Source organism: Drosophila guanche, unplaced genomic scaffold, assembly GCF_900245975.1.
Source record: "Drosophila guanche unplaced genomic scaffold, DGUA_6, whole genome shotgun sequence".
NCBI classification, from domain to species: Eukaryota; Metazoa; Arthropoda; class Insecta; order Diptera; family Drosophilidae; genus Drosophila; species Drosophila guanche.
In genome coordinates, this window is record NW_022995743.1 from 18,248,579 (window position 1) to 18,265,812 (window position 17,234).

At 46.7% G+C, this 17,234-nt stretch overlaps 1 protein-coding gene across 4 annotated transcripts; it reads left to right on the plus strand.

Moving 5' to 3' along the window:
• Positions 1-2,418: 2,418 nt before the first annotated feature.
• LOC117592171 lies at positions 2,419-17,179 on the plus strand. 4 transcript variants are annotated; one of them, XM_034285768.1, is made up of 8 exons: positions 2,419-3,575; positions 7,836-8,498; positions 9,199-9,384; positions 9,792-10,846; positions 11,042-11,180; positions 12,362-12,607; positions 16,614-16,738; positions 16,806-17,179. In XM_034285768.1, the coding sequence occupies exons 2-8, from the start codon at positions 7,862-7,864 to the stop codon at positions 16,917-16,919; spliced, it is 2,502 nt and encodes an 833-aa protein (XP_034141659.1). In that variant the 5' UTR covers positions 2,419-3,575; positions 7,836-7,861; the 3' UTR covers positions 16,920-17,179. The 4 variants fall into 4 exon arrangements, with proteins under 4 accessions (XP_034141659.1, XP_034141658.1, XP_034141660.1 ...); XM_034285767.1 differs by having other exon boundaries at positions 2,420-3,575; positions 11,039-11,180; XM_034285769.1 differs by having other exon boundaries at positions 2,420-3,575; positions 11,045-11,180.
• Positions 17,180-17,234: the final 55 nt, after the last annotated feature.

The window sequence follows — 17,234 nt, forward strand, 5'->3', positions numbered from 1 at the left end:
CGGTTTTGATCAGTGTGCAGCTCTGGGACTTGATCTCTTTTTCTATTTGGCTCTCTCGCACACACGAGTACGTGAACTTAATTACAATTTTGTTTACCTTTATGACCATGAATTTGCAAAGATTTTTCGCGGCTCAAGTGGTTTAACAATTCAAATACTTTTTATTTTACTTTTCTGTATATTTTGAAAAGTAAAAGGTTTATTTTGGTATATATATGGAGTAGGTGTTTGCTCATATTTGCAACCCAAAAATGAGTAGAAGAGCTGATCTGGCAGGAGAGAAACAGTAAATTCCCCATCCCCATAAAAAGTTAAATGTTTAAGTTTTCGACTTTTCAGTGCTCTTCAGGCTCTTTCTGCTCTCTTTGCTGACCTATTCCTCTCGTTGTTGCCTCACCTTTTCTTCGAAAAAAATAGGGCATGAAGTAATTTTTCGAAAAATTTAGTGAAAAGTCGGAGAAAGTATTAAAAGTATTTATTTTCGATTTAGAATTTCAAAGTACATGGCGGGAATGGAATGTAATAAGAAGTAAATCTTAAGATCTTCAAGGCATCGGTGGGATCAATAGATAGATAGGTAGCTGGGTTTTCACACCTGCATTTTTATTGGGCTACGCCACGTAACTAATTTTAATTGCATGTTCGGTTATACCAGAATATATGCGCATAACCACCTGAGTTTAGCCTGCCTATTGAATGGCACAGAAAATTATGTAACTAATTTACCTAAAAACCCCGATACGTCGACCACAAACTACTAAGTATATTACGGGTCAGTTTTACAAGTGTTCTAGTATAATTTCCAAACTGAATCGAGTTTCTACCTATATTTTCTTGTATAAATAACGGACCAGAATTTTTTTTCTTGGTCATGGACGAGTACCACTTCCCTAAAATTGGCAGAGCGGATCAGCACAACGTGTGGAAGGCGTTAGGCGATAGCTTTATGCCATATAGATGGCACCCACTACCGTACCCTGTCCAGCAGATGGAAGGCAAACAGATCCTTGGCGCTCTGACGAAGGCGCTCCATATGCTGGAGATCCGTAACCTGGATAAAAACTTGATTGCCGTTGTCGCCGATGGCTGCTTTGCAAACGAGCAGGCAATGATGTACGCCTCGCAGAGGTATCCCGTCCTGTACGACCTCCAACATTTGCGGCTTAGAATGTGGCATCAAAATCGCCATTGGGATACAGCCATCACGGGCTTATATACCCTCACGTAGGGGGAGAATTGGGAGCAGGAGTTCCCACCCATTGAGGAAATAAATCCACCGGCCAATGTGCGCACAGTCAACGTTCAAGAGATGACACAAATCCAGGATGTAGTACGACGCAAGTTGGCCCTGGAAGCAATCCCATTCAGCCTGACGCACATAAATAGTGGAAGGCTGGAGGTGTTCGGACAGTCCCTTCGTATAAATATTCTGGAGGTATTCCGGATAATTAATAGAAGTCAACCTGACATATTGTCAAACACGTTGGCCTCCATTCAAAGTTTCAGCTTTCTAACTTCTAACTTTCTAGCACCTAATAAACATAAGCATTTAACTTAAGGTAGTTGTTTCTTCCTATTCACATTCCATTCCCGTCCTGTACTTTGAAATACTTAATAAATAAATACTTTTAATACTTTTTACGAAAAACGTCGAAAATTTTCGAAAAATTACATCATGCCCTATTTTTTCGAAGATAAGGTGAGGTTCGTTTTAAATATCGATAAGAATATCGATATCGATATTTGTATGAAAGTAATGTACCAAAATAATTTTTGGTACAAAATTTGAATTTGTGACGCAAAAATGAGGAGAGAGAGGAGAGAGTTTCTTGCTCTCTCTGCTGACCTAATCCTCTCTTTGCTGAAAAATCCTCTCTTTGGCATGTAACCGCAAGGTATGGCAAGCAGGTAAAAGGGACGACATTTTTTGATTGATCCCACCTCTTTAGCACCTGTTTAGGTATTCATATAACATGACGTGATGGATTTCATACAAATATTTCCTATGGAAGTTTCATACAAAAATTTTCGAAATCCATCATGGGGGGTGAAAATTGCAGGGTGTAATTTACCTTGCAAGCCTGAAAATGTTGTAACGTATTTACCCGTTGTCGACACCTTATTTTCCATCCTCTGTTTCCGTTCCTTCCCTATGTTAAGGGAATATGTTTGTATGGTGAAGGGAAACCTGATAAAACCGAAGCAGCGTCGTGCGCGTGATTCAATTTCAAATCGTCGTCGAGTTTACCGTATCGTATTTGATGAAATCCCAAATAAATGTTGGTACAATTTTAAACCGACAATCGACAAGGAAACAACGTAGTGTCGGGCAGAAGTTTCTTTTCCCACAATAATCTCGAAAATGGTTGCAAAAAATAAATCAATTTAAAGACAACGGTCGCAGCAAATAAAATAAATAATATAAGTCTCTGGCTTGGCAAATAATTCAATTTGAAACGTCGAGCAGGGTCGTCATTCGTCGTTACCGGTGCGCGCAAGGAAAATTCGTCGCGGAAAAGCCAGCGCGCGGATAGAAGTCGGTGACTTTCACGGGCGACTTTAGATTCGAGTTCTGTGTTGAAATGCACTGATAAATAATTATATTTGTCACTGGAGCTGCTATTTTTTATAATCATCCGACGACTCAATTTAAGTTAAAACAAGTGCAGCGAAAAATTAAGTTTTTGCCAGTGCCACAAGTGGCGCCAAGTAAAAGTAAAACCAAAAAACAGAACCAAGAAAACTCTGTAAAGCCATTTAATAAATTAAACAATTGAAAGCGCAAAGTGTTAAGTCAATATTTGTATGAAATCCATAAAAGTAATTTTTGGTACAAAATTCCTGAGAATGTTTATGCTTTTGTATGGTGTATGGTAGGGCGAACCCAGGGAGGAGAGTGTGTGGCGGGTTAAAAAGCAGTACAAACGAAACTTATGCTCATGTTCGTGAAGTTACTGATCAATTGGCAATTATAGGTTTTGTAGATGAGTTTGTATCTACATCCCCCATCGCTTAGCTTCAAGTGTTCGCGAGTCCATGAAAAATTGTAAAATCTTTTTTAAAGGCCGCGGAAAAGGACAGAATAGAAATAGTGTCGGAAGCCGGAGAGCTAAGGCAATCCGTACAGACAATATTCTCTGCGTGGTCAAGTCCTGGCTTAAATAAATAGAGGAGTGTGTGTGTGTTTCAAATCTGAAAAGTTCTTTGCTGAGAAAAAAAGGCGAACGCGAAAACTTTCAAGAATCAGTGGCTTCGGAAAGCTTAGCGAAAAGAGCGATCAACTAGCGGAAGCAAACACAAAACGTTGTCGAGCTTGCTGACTTCCAATTTCCATCACCCACTTTAATGAGACTTGTGTTGTGGCTACGGAATACAAGTGCGTTTCGCTCGGTTCTGTTATCATTTTTTAAGTTGCATTTGATACGAGTGCTGAAGCCAGGCGCAAATGAGCCTATAAAACAAGATGTAAGGGGTAAAGGGAGGATCCCACTACTAGACAGAACCCATCGGCAATTCTCACTGCTCCGCAGCCGCCACAGTGCGGGGCTAATCATCTCTAAATAAACGCTTAAAAGGTGAGATAAGAGATGTATGTATGTACAAATGTATGTGTGTACATACTACGTACATACATACATACATACCTATGTACATATATGTGGGAAGTCAAGTTCGCCCTCGGGGCATGCAATTTTCATTATTGACACTAATGCGTGGGCGGAGTAGGTCGCCATTTTTATTCCCACTTATTGCTACCATTCCCATTCCATTGAAAAAAAAATCTGTTCTACGATAATTGCACATCTCAGACAATAACAAAATGCTTGCATAGTTGTCAACAAAGAGCGCGATCTACAGACTCAATAATATCTCGGATTTCATGTGAGCCGATGTTTATTTTTATTTGCGCGGCGAGACGGTCCTACGGTCTCATGCCTCTGCCTGTGCCTGAGCTGTGCGGTTTGCTGTATCTGCAACCCCCCCTCTCTCTTTCATTCTCTGCTGACCCCTCTGGGAGACAGAGTTAGAAGGCGAAAACAAAAATAACGAGAAGGGACGTGTGAGACGCTTCTTAAGCGTCACAACTTTTATACCCGGCACACAGTAGTACATCTGTACCTTAGCGGTTATTTGTAACCGGTTTATTTTTTCTTCATCTGTCATCTACATACATCTACAACACTTCTCACGCCAACACGCTCCGTTAGCTGGCCCCCCTTCCCTAGACCCACACACTGCAGACTCACGGCAGAGGCAGAGGCAGCGGCTACAAAATGCGCGAAGCAGAGTGCGAATGAGAGAATGTGAAAAAAACAAGAAAAGGGGACAACAATCGGATCACAATTTGGTGATCTGATAGATTGCCTACGGAATGGCCCGCCCTCTTGCGGGGGCGGAAGGGGGTGGTGGCTCTAGCTCTTATAGTATCTGAGTACTAGGCGCTCATCAGGACGGACAGACGGACAGACAGACATGGAATTACCGACTCGGCTATTGATGTTGATCCAGAATATATGTACTTTATGGGGTCGGAAACGTTTCCTTCTGTGCGTTACATACAACCGTTATTCAATATACCCTATTTACTCTTCGAGTACTGGGTATAATAAGAGGAAAAACCAATGGCATCACAGAAAAGCAAACATCAATGTCACGCCCTCTTCCAGCTCTGCAATCCTGCAGATTTCCTGTTTACTTCCTTAGAAGTACCTTAGATAGAAAAGACCAACAAATAATAAGAGCAGAACCTTCCAGCGGCGCGCTGATGATCGAGCTCTGGAAGAAAAAGATACTTACGCTTCAAAGCGCTCTCAACAGACCACTGTCTCTCCGTCCCGGGTATCTGATTAGGTGCGTTGTCGATGGCTAAGGCCATTCTGGTATGGTATGGGATGGATTCTGCGGCGGTCCGTCAATTCAATTTTGGTTTTTGTTTGGCTTGCTTGTGCGCCTATCCTACCCTATGTATATTTATTGAAAATTTACTGCTTGCATAACAAACGACCAGCTTCTGGCTCTGCTTTTGCTGCCGCTGCCGCTGCTGCTGCCGTTGGTGTTGGTGTTCTTGTTGTCATATGCAAATGACGGAGTGAGGTGAGGGGCAGTCGGCGAGCGGACGCGTGAGTGGGGGCGCTGTCCAGAAGTCATTAATCTCGCGTCTAAACTGCTGACTTTGTCGAAAGGAATTTCCTGTTGTTCCTGGGTCAGCCCAGGCAGATGACAAACAGCTTAGAGGCTCCCCGTCCAGAGGGTCTGGAACGGTATCGGTTTGTCGGGCTGTTTGTTATTTATGAAACCAAATATGTTGACCCTTTTCTGGTTTGAGCCCACACAAAATTGTGGCAGGGTACACACGCACACACAACATCACGTTCTCGTTTAATAATGTGACATTCATCGGTCCGCGGAACAGCTAAAAAGAGCTGGAGCTTGATCTAGAGCGTCGGTCTGCCCTCAGTTACCAGGTTCCAGTCGCCAGTTCCCAGCTATTGCGCAATTGGCCTGGCTGGCAGAAGCATGAATGGGCAGAGGAGTAGGCCCAAAGGCTTAACGGGGAACTTATTGCATCCTCAGCAGCTTTCGAAATGTATTCAACTTCCTCGTTGTGCCCAAAAGGGCATTCTGTGCTCTGATCCTATCTGGAGATCAGTTTTCTGACTACGAGAATAGCACGTGCTTCAGTGCATACATGCACTACTCCGACTCCACCTCCACCTTCAACTTCGACTCGGACTGCATGCGGACTCCACTGGGCAGAGCAGGACGGAGCTGAGAGTGCGATTTGCGAGCGTGCCGATCTAATACGAGTATGCAAAATGCAAGTGTAACTAAAGTCGCTGCGTTTTCTATCCTGGAATACTTTTCAAGGGAGGTTCTGGAACCGCAGTGAAACTTAGCACCACGCTCGATGCTTTTTTTAAGCAGCTCTGGTCCTGAGGTTGAAATTATGCACTTGTTTCTGTGTTGCTCAAGTGCATCAGCAGCACCGATCGGCGCTGAGAACGATGCAACTCAATACAAACAGAAATCAGCAAAAAAAGATCCAGAATAAATGCCCAAAAACATAAAAACAGGTCTTTTGAAGCGGCGGCCAACGGTCAAACTGCATCTCGAGAAGGCATTTATTCGCTGGATCCAGGCATACCAAAACCCAAACCCCAAACTGTCTGTGCTTCTGTGAACGTATGGGTGTGTATGTGTGTGTATGTTTGTATGTTTGTATGTGGTGTGTGTTTATCTGTGGGATTGCGGCTGTGTGTATGAATTTGTGTTTGGCAATGCAGTTGCTGCTGCCGTGAATGCATTTTGTGCCTTGCCCGCCTCGCTGTTTGCTGCGGCGCTCCCTGAATTTTTGCTGCTTTGCCTCTGACGTTGCCGTTCAGTTCCTCAGTGTTTGCTCCATGGACCGGCCCATAAGAAATGCTTGCGAGCTTTGAGGAATTCGTGGCATCTCCGCGTACAGTAAAGTGCAAGCAAAAGCTCTGCTGATCACGGCCAGAACAGAAGAAGATCCCAAACCCCAGAGATCCAACTCAAAGTTGGACACCTGAGGATGCACATTTTGATGCACGTGCCCGATGCATCGGTACTAGTTGTAAAAAACTAACATATTGGCGATAGCTTCCGCAGGCGTTATATCTGTGTATACATTGTGTATTTATGTGTATGTGTATGTACATTCATACTAGTGCAAGCCCATTGACTGCACAAGGTCTAAAAATAGCTATTCCGCTCCAATGCAGGAATGCAGCTTCCAGCTCCAGCCGCACTTGCTCCAACGCACTTGTGTATGTGCATATGTATGTGGCTGTGTGCATGCTCCTGCCTCAGCATGGATGTGCGTGTGCATGTGCGTGTGCGTGTATGGAGCGTCTGGTGAAGCGACTGGGGCTGGGGAATGTCACAGCGCATGCTAACGCCATAACTTTCGGCCCGAGCGAAGGACACTCGCTAGGACAGGAACCATGACGCAGTGGGTCATTAAATGTTCACTTGGAAGGGTGCAGGCACCACTCGCAAGCTCTTGGGGCCGGCTGCAGCTGAACTTTCGATAATGGCGGCCGAGCTCTGCTGCGGTGCGGGGTAGGGGGGGCCGCTTGAAGTGGGCTAATCTAATAGGGCTCCGTTCCGCCGCTGTCTTCGTGAAGACGAGGAGAAGGCAGTTGTTGTCCTCGCCTCAAGGACGTTCGCGAGTTGGCCAAATTAGGATACTTGACAAAAACCACACTCCAGTCACGTTTCATTGGGCTCTCTGTGCAGAAATTGTTGCATGTCTGCTCCAGCCTACCTCATCCCTGCACATGTTGTCTCGAGCACGTCCTTAGTGTCATGACGATTGCTCTGGCACCGCAACCGCGATGTCAGCCGAAGTAAAGCAAATGCCAAACTAGCGGCACAAGCAAACAAACAAACAAACAGGCAGACAGAGAGACAGACAGGCAGATGGACTGACAGAAAGCCAGACAGACATAGAGGTGGGGGCAGAGACGAAGGTGGACACGGCTGCATAATATGCGGCAAGGCATCAACGGCACGACAACTGCAAGCGACGACAGCAACAGGTTCTTTATTTTTAGTAGTCGCATTTTGAAAACCGCCTGCTCAATGTCAACTCAACGTTTGAGACTTAATTGTTGGCTCTCTGTCGTTTTGGTGTTTTTGTGCAAAAGATTCTGTGTGTGCCCGAGGCAAGCTGTTCGGCCAAGTGGCTGCCCTCGCTGCATTACGAGTGCAACTCCTGCCCAGAAATTTGTGCATTTTATAATGAAACTGAATTCATGCTCTCATCTTATCTCAACTCATCCCTTTTTTGCTCATGCGTCTTTTATTCGCAGCTTTGGCCGTTTTCTATTGCCTTGTCATGCCTCATAGCCATCCTACGAACAGCCAGAACAATTTGACATTTTTAAAATCAAATTACAAATTCAAACGCAGAGACATGTCGACGATCCGCGCACTTCCTGTGGCCAGCGCAACAGCGGAAGCGCGTACACCGCGTACACTGCCACAATTGGCAACAATGTCAAAGACGTCAGCAGCTTCAGCATCAGCATCAGCATCAGAATCAGAATCAGCCGCAGCAACGACAGTGGCATCGGCATCGGCATCGGCATCGGCGACAACTACTAGCCACAAAAGTAGAACAATTCTAAGTTTATTTATAGTAATCGCATGGAACTCTCTGCAAGAGCCGGCCACTGGCGGGAATGGCTATGGCTGTGGCAGGGCTGCTGCCGGCCAAGGCCGTGACGTCAATGCTGTCCGAGTGAGACACAAACGCATGCCCGGTACTCGCGATCCCATTGACGAGGTGTCAAAGGCACGTGAAAACCATAAGCAACAGCAACAAGGTATACAGGAACAGCCAACTGGGGCCAGTCTACGTCTAAATCTGCATCGGAAAAGGGGCTACCTGATCCTGAGAGCCACATCTCGGGCGTTGTCGATGGCTCTGTTTTCCGCTGGATTGATGTTTCTGAATATGCGCCTGGCGGCGGGTAAGTATCATACAATGGTCGCAGATACTCCTACTTCTGGCTTACACTCTTGCTTTAGGAGAGATTGACGCAAAATCAAAGGGCCACATCTGCACGTACTCGTATTTCGATATTTCTCCGAGTCCGTTCATGCCATCTCCATCTCAGTCTCCAAATGTATCTCCATCTACTCTCCTCCATTCGTGCCTGCAGCTGTGAGAGGCTGTCTTGCCTGTTGCCTTGTCGCAACCGAGCGACAAATGTGGCACATTTTATTCAAATATGACGCAAATTCTCACGGAAGAGAAGAGCTGCGGCTGTTGTTTGTTTATCGCGACGGACGACGGACGACGGACGCTATCGCATTTACTACTACCATGCGGGAGCGATCAAAAACAAAAAAAACAAAACATATCGAAAAAAGCAGAGGCAAGCCCGCGAATTTCTCCGCCAGCATTTTGCGATATTGTGGATCGATCGTTCGGACGGCACGACTTCTGCCTCAAATTAATTAGCGTCATGGCATGAACATTCCTAACTGATTTCATTTAGTAAACACGCCGTTATTTATGACGACTATTTCCATGGATCCTAAATCTCGAAGGGAAGGGTCAATTGAATAGAATCTCCCATAGCATATGTACATACATATGACTCCCGACTGCCCTGCAATGGCTTTAATGAGGCTCTGCCCACATTTTGCTCTCCTCTCTCTCTGCAGCTGGCACCTGTTGGCAGACCCACCTGGGTACCGGCAAGTGCAGCCAAATCTTCTCCACGAACATCACCAAGTCGGAATGTTGTGGCGCCAGCCAGACCTTCTCCTACACCGATCGCGAGCTGAGCAGCGTGGAGTACTTCTTTGCGACAGCAATCGGAGGCGGCGTCGAGTGCGCACCGTGCATTGGTAAGTGTGTAAAGACCATCCCTCACCACCAGTAAAAGCCCCTCCATCATACATATACCGTATGTATATTTGAATTTTAAACTAACATCGTAGATATTTTGAATGCTATCGAACCGTAGCAGAGAGCTTATTCTTGAGAGTAACTCGTACATATTATGATAACGCAAATTCGACGATAGCCAGGGAGTCGCGATCCAAGAGTATTTATGTAAAAGACAGATTTGGTTTACTTTACTGGATATGTGGATACCCACAGCTGGCATACATTGTCTTCTGACATGACATCTACGTACATATATTGTACATTTGAGGCACATACCAAATATTTTATTTCTATCAGATAGATGTTTACTTATGTTTAATTACTGTTCCTGTATGTTACCTTTGTTGTGTGTTGCTCATTTTAGAGAACTGTAAGGGCTTCAAGTGTGGACCCAACAAAAAGTGCGTCAAGCGCAAGGGACGGCCCAAGTGCGTGTGTGCACCCGAGTGTGGGGCAGCGCTGCGTCGAAGGCAGCACGAGAAGCTGTGGAAGCAGTCTCCCACAGTGACAGTGACACTGACGGTGCCTCCACGTGGCTCACGTAGTCTAAGTAGCGAAATTATCAACAGCAACCCCATCGCTGCCAACCAAAGAAAGCATCAACCGCGTCACGAACGAGAACAAGAAATGCAACAGATTGAATGGCGCCAGAGTCACAAAAGGGCGCATGGCGAGACGAAGCCCAGAAGACTTTTGGTTATAGGCAGCAGCAGCCGCAATAGGAATTCGCAAGAGCAGCCCACGACCAGGCGCAGCGGCGGCAGAGTGGAAATGACGGCCTATGAGAGGCGCAGACACAGAAATAACCAAGGCAAACACTTTACGAGATCAATGACGACAGGAGCCAACGACTCGTCCAAACCAGACAAGACGCCTGCGCAGGCGACCCTGTCTGCCCCTGTCTCTGTCTCTGTCTCTGTCTCGACTCCAGCTCCGGCTCAGTCTAGACACAATTTTGCAAATGCTAATGAACCCGCCAACGACAGTAATAGTAACAGGCAGTACCAGAAGCTAGACAATGCCACGTACAGACACCACCAAGCCAGCACCAGCACCAGCACCAGCACCAGACGTATGGAGAATGCACCAGATCATGACAATGGGCAGCGAGAGCCGCTAAGGCATCGGCCCAAGCACAGGTCAGGCAAGGATCGTGAACGGCACGAACAGCGCTTTGGAGCGGCTCCAGCAGAAGTTGCGAGCACCGCAGCAACATCTATGCTGGCGGCGAATACCACAATGTCTGGGGCAAAGACGCAAGCTCAGACGCGTCGTCTGTACTTGGGCGAACACGGAAGTGAAATGACTGCGTCATCGGTGGCTACTGCTGCTGCGGACAGCCACAGCATCGACCATGGCCACTTGGCTAATGCCGGTGACTTGGCTTTTCTGGGTGGAATTTATGAGCCTGTGCTGACGGTAAGTCCCAATCTAAGTTGGGATGGTATGTATGTACATATGTTTATAGAATGGCGGAACTTAGATTACATATTTACATATATATTTACATACATATGTACATATGTACGTATCTAGGCATTCCATTTGCATTTTGCGTTGCATACTCCTTAGGGCTCTTTTTGGGCGTTTCTTTAACTTGGTTACTTTCAGAAGCAGCAGCAGCAGCAGCAGCACAAGAATCCGGTTTGCGGCACCGACGGACGCACCTACAACACCGAGTGCCAGCTGCGCAAGCGCGCCTGTCGCACAAGCAACGCCCAACTGGAGGTCGCCTATCGGGGCCACTGCAAGAGTTAGTCCACCCATATCCACACACACAACACACACACACAACACACACACACACACACACACACAGTACTGCGTCCAGTCGGGGCTGGGGAACGGTCTGGTCGCGCTCGCGTGCCACAATTAGATTAGATGACAAATTATTGCACATTTCAATTACGGCCAACAACTTGTCGCCAGTGGTGAAATCAACCGGCCACAGTCGGAGTCTGACTTGAAGCTGGAGCAGGAGCTGCAGCTGGAGCTGGAGCTGCAGCTGGAGCTGGAGCCAGACGTTGTGCTCGCCTATCCGATCCGATCGGATCCCGATCACCATCCCCATCCCCATCCCCATCCCGATCCCGAGCCCCTCCCTCAAGAGCTCCGATCGAAATGTTGTGTAATAATTTAATGATACAGGAAGCACTCTCAAACATGCTCAAATTATCAATAAAAACAGCGCAGCACACAAGAACGATAAGCCAAGAGTCCAAAGAACTTGTTGGATTAGCCGTGAGCACACGACATGCCTGCTACTGCCTGGGGCTGATGTTGATTCTGATGCTATGGTCGTAGCAGTTTCTGTTGCAAGACATAAACGGCAATACTCGAATCAGCAAAAACAGCAACAATGACAGCAATCTAACGTTGGCGCGTGCCGACATCCAATGGAATGTGCAATCGGCACCCGTTTGGCGTTGCGTTCCCTGGCGGATGGGAGTTTATCTGCATCTATGTACATACATATGTACATGTACGGCATCCACTCGCATTCAATAACACTCGTAATTTTGAGCAGAAAAATTAATGCAATTTCTTGCAAGTGTCACAGTTGGCGCCAAGGCATTGGGAACTCGCATCAACTTGCCCGGCCCCATCGGATCGGCATGGCTTGTACCATGATAAATTTCGACAGTTTATTGCGCGCCACACACACTTACTTGCATCTGTACATATGTACATGTACGCAACGAGGATCTGACTAATCATGGAAATTGGCCAATAGTTTATTAATAGTCTCAATCAGCTCCTAAGAGTATACGAACACCAAGTTGCAACCTACTACGTTGGCATACTTAAACTAATCATATTTTCATGAACTCTTGACGAGAGTAGACGTGTGTGAGTGAGTGTGTGTGTGTGTGTGTGAGTGTGTGTACATTTTCTTTACCTATATGCACCTATGTATGTTTTTCTATTTCACAGGCAGCTGTAGGGGAGTCCAGTGCTTGAATAGCCACACTTGCGTGGAGGATCAGTACTTGACGCCGCACTGCATTCCCTGCAAAATCGAGTGTCCCTGGGAGGAGGAGGTGGATGGACGCGCCCCAAACGCAACGCAGGCGGTGTGCGGTGTCGACGGCAAGACATACAGGAGCGTTTGTGATATAAATCGAATGATTTGCAAAATTGGACGTTCCATCGCAGTGGCATATTCGGGACCCTGTCGTGGTATGTACGAGTACATGTATTGGGTAGTGCTGGAGGACGTGTGTCGTTTGGCTGGAAAAATCAATCAAATTAATTGCTATGGAGAGAGCCCTGCTGAAGTGGGCAAATTGTAGCCTGCAATTGCCATTGCAATTACAATTTCAATGCATTGTTGCAGTTTTAGCTCTGAGGTTTCTGGTTGCTGGTTTCTGGTTGCTCGTTGCTAGTAGCTGACTGCCTGCTGACGGTTGATGGCTGATGGTTGCTCTAGCGGGGCTGTGCAAATTTAACAGCAATCAACACAGAACCGCAATTTTGCATTTGATTGACTTGACTTAGGCTTAGTACTCGCAAAGGCTCGAATCGAGCCGAGTCAAGTCGAGTCGAGTCGTTACCTGGTCTGCAGCCAGGCCATATCGGGTTGCCGCTGCTCAGCGTTTGGCTGAAATTGCTACATTGGCTTATACGGCTCCATGATTGCTAGCAATTCGATTAGGCCTTCGCACTGTCTGTCCGAGTCTCTGCTCCACTTTGACTGGCGCAGATCCACATCCACAATTACAGCGAACAGCTTACAGCCGTTCATGCTTATTAGTTTTGTGGTTGCACTCCGATTGATCGACTCCGATATCCAATTAATTACACTGGGAAATGCAGTAGGAGCCATCTCAACAATCGGTGGCACTGCAGGCGGGGTGGGCGTTTCATTGTCGCACCAAATCTGGAGACGCGCACGAGACGGACCATGCAAATTAGTTTTGGCAGGAAGCCCACTCAGTCTGTTAATTGCTGTGTTTTGCAAATTACTGCTCACAATTAAGGCTCTCAAACAGTGGCAGTCGCCGCTTACGCAATTCCCTTTGGCTGCCTCACATCGCTCTATTATAAGTTATCGATGGCCAATCAGTCGGCACCCAGTTCGATTATAATGTCGGTCCGCATTGCATTATCCAAAGCTACCACCACTACCACTACCATCACATCAGAGTGTTGAGTCAGTTGAAGCCATCTCGTGCAGGCCCCTGTACAGTGCATACATCTAGCACGATCTTTCTGATCTCTGAACGGTAGCCGGACAATTCAATAAGTTAAGATCATTAACTACTATTCACTTTTGCTTTTAGCCTTTCCAGTTCCACTTACCTTCCCTTCCCTTCCCTTCCGTACCCTACCCTACCTTCCTGGACCTGCGCATGCGTGCGTGCATTCAGTTTCTTGATCTCGACTAGACTGCTTTCTCCTTCTCTCTCCCTCTCTCTCTCTCTCTCTATCTCTCGTATCCAGTCTTACCACTGCCCGACCATTGCCAATGCACCTCTCTATACTTCTGGGTTCTGGATCGTCTGGCGATAAGATGGTGCACCTGTGTGCGTTGGTCCCTGAGCATTCTACCTTCATGACTATCCATGAAGCTTATGGGTCTCGTGTGTTGGCTTGTCTGCTGTCACATACTTCTAAATACATTCTGCGATGCAGCAATGCAGCCCCCAGGTCCGGCCCGAACAAAATAATAAAGGGAAAGAAAAAGGCATGGGACCAGGAACAGGAACAGGCACTAGCATGGACGACTCAGACCCGGGCCTCAGAGAGTTCCCGCTGCCCCCAAGAAATATGACTACACGTTCAAACCATTAAAACGCCATTTTCGCAATGACTTCGGTGACGTAGGTTCTGTGATTACAACTGCCAGACTCTGCCGTAGTCTCCATCCCATCCCATCCACACACACTGCCGAGGAGTGGAGTCCGGTCATGTTTTGGGCTGTCCGTCCGGTCCAGCTGTCCAGGTGTCCACGTCGTCGCGACGTCACTTATGTCTGGCTCTGCGTCTGGGCTCTTGCGCTTCCCCTGGGTCGGCTGTAGTTTACGATCGTATTAAAATCACCTTAAACAACACGCAATGCCCAAATAGCCAGAATTTCTGACCATACCACACAATGTTGCAATAAGTTCCGCCAACGGACGTCGGGCAATAAGCGACGGAGGGGAGACAGCTCGGGACAGCCGCTGGCGTTGATTAAACCACGTCGACATTGCAAATTATAGTTGCCCTGCATTGTGACGGCATTATCAGCCATACTTCCAGCAGAATCTGCAGATGTGGGGACTAGTTGTATGTATGTGTGCTGAGGCCGTGGTCGTGCTCCCGACATATCCATCACAATCAACCAGTGTGGCCAGGGGGCGGCGCGGAGGGGAGAGCCGTACGATGCAAAAGGCCTAGAGCTAAATTGGCAGTTGAAATTAATAAACGTTAACTGTTACGAATTGGTAGACGGGCGACTTTCACGCACCGTCGCGCCCAACTCCCGCCCTCCCAGAGGTGCAGAACCAGACGAAGGTATGCTCTGCCTTGCTTCGCCTCGCCTCGCCTGCCGCATCCCGTCTGCGTGCAGAGGATCCCCCATCCAGCCCCTTCTCCTGCTTCACCCGTTAAGCAATCGCGATCAACAATGCTTCAGGGGCATGCAACATTGTAGCCAAGTCGGGGATCATGATCATGTTGACGATAAATACATATATTGCCTGGCGTTTGCGGCTCCGTGCCGCTTGGCTGGCTTGCTGGCTAGCTGACTGGCTGACTGGCTCTGGGCTCTTGGCGGCTTGACTTGGCTGGATCTGAAGTTCAGTTCGACTTGCTGCTACCCGTCTTGAGCATGCGCTCCAGTCACCGCCCCTCGTGCGGGGAAGGGCTGCTCTGGCAATACCAATGCCTGCGGTGTGAATAATGTGTCAGCCAAGAAAGTTGCAGTTTGCAAACGTCCAGACTTTCGTTCCCCTAAAATTTCAATGTTGGTATCCTCCTTCCCTCGTTGACATCGTAGGATACTAAATCGCTAGTTCGCGCGATCATCCTTTTACAGAACACCACAACCCTATTGCACTTTACATACAAAATTGTTCATCTGACTCGGAATGGACTCGGAGAAGGGACGTGTGATACGCTTCGTACGCGTCTCAACTTGTATACCTGGTAGTCAGTAGGACACCTGTACCTTAGTCGTTTTTTTTTCCAATTTTACATTTTACATTTTTTTTACATGTGCATCTACATCTACATCACTTCGCAGAGTGTGGAATGAGAGAATGTGTAAAAAATGACGGGATGGGGGTAGTTTTCTCGTATCTTTAAAATTGTGGCTGTGGGAGATTTTCGCCCAAAGAGGGCGAATACACTTTTATATCTTTTGATATCACACTATCACAGCAGTCTGGAGTCTCTGTGGCTCTAGCTCTTAAAGTCTCTGAGAACTAGCCGACAAACAGACGGACAGACAGACATCGCTCTATCGAATCGCCTACTGATGCTGCTCAAGAATACATACATATACATATATATTTTATGGGGTCGGAAAAGTTTCCTTCTGGGAGTTACATATGTACATCCACTTTTCCCCACAAATACTACGTACTATATACACAGCCAGAATTTCACAAGATTTTTTTTCCTTTTAGCTTGAAAATTAATAATTGATGGTTTGGCAACTGTTCAGATTTAATTTTCTGGCTTGGAAGGAAAAATAGCGATGGTCAGCCATCCGTACCGCTCCATGCTCCCAAATCGATCTAAGAGAGGGAGAGAAAGATATGTAGTTTCTGAAATTTTGTCTTTCCTCGCTCTTCTCTTGCAGCCATTACGTTATTCGTAGCGTACGTTAGTCTACTCAAAATATTAAAACTGTTCTGCAACAACAGCAAACGCCCTAGCACCACGTTAAAGCGGAAGGAGGTTTAGGGCAGGCATAAGACAATGCTGCGTAAGTTTTTTAATGGACATCAGATACCAAGAACTCGATTTAAGAGGTAGAATTATAAAAATAAAAGAAACACATCGTTTTTTACGGAGGGCTTGTTGCATCTTGAGTAGTCACGGCACCACCTGCCGTTGTTCGCAAGGCTAGCAGGATACGGGCTGGGCCATTCACATTAGCTATAAACTGAAATTGCCAGACATAAAACAGGACAGAAACTTCACCGCGACCAACTAAATTAACTGAATACGTCAAATCGTAAAATTTATTTTGCAGAGGACCACGCTGGCTGCGATGATATCGTATGTGGCCCGAATGATACTTGCTTGGTGGATCTGCAGACGCGCCTACCGCGCTGCGTGTCCTGTCCGTACAATTGCCCGCGGAAACAGCAGCGACCGGTGAGTCTCCGTTTGTATGGGACGACGTCACACATGTAACACAAAAACCATCCATTTCCACTTCCAGGTGCACAAAATATGCGGATTCAACAACCACACGTACAGCTCGTGGTGCGAGGTACATCAGCACTCCTGCACAACTGGGTTCTTCATAGGTGTCAAGGCCGTGGGGAGCTGTTAGAGCAGAGCCACAAAGGAAGCATTTTCATATTAATATCATAGTAAATTACATAGAAGGCGCTATATGGGGAAGTATGTAGTTGTAGCGTATTTCTACGCTGGGTCCTGTTCCACAGTTCCAGCATCCAAAGATTCTCGTTGAGCGTTTAGTGTTGAAAGAGGTGGATGGCCTAAGGTGGTTGACATACTGTCAAAACTGCCCAAACTGTCCACTAAATAATACCGAAAACACTTTCATATGGCAAAGTATTATCCACCATACGACATTATATGAACGTATTGCAAGCTCTCGTATCCAATATATATTGCAAGAGAA

Bases quoted from the DNA above. Each gene is read 5' to 3' on its own strand.
- LOC117592171 (XM_034285767.1), top strand. From the start codon at position 7,862: ATGCCTCATAGCCATCCTACGAACAGCCAGAACAATTTGACATTTTTA. The intron at 8,499-9,198 runs GTAAGTATCATA...CTCTCTCTGCAG, and splicing joins GAATATGCGCCTGGCGGCGG to CTGGCACCTGTTGGCAGACC. The intron at 10,847-11,038 runs GTAAGTCCCAAT...GGTTACTTTCAG, and splicing joins TTTATGAGCCTGTGCTGACG to AAGCAGCAGCAGCAGCAGCA.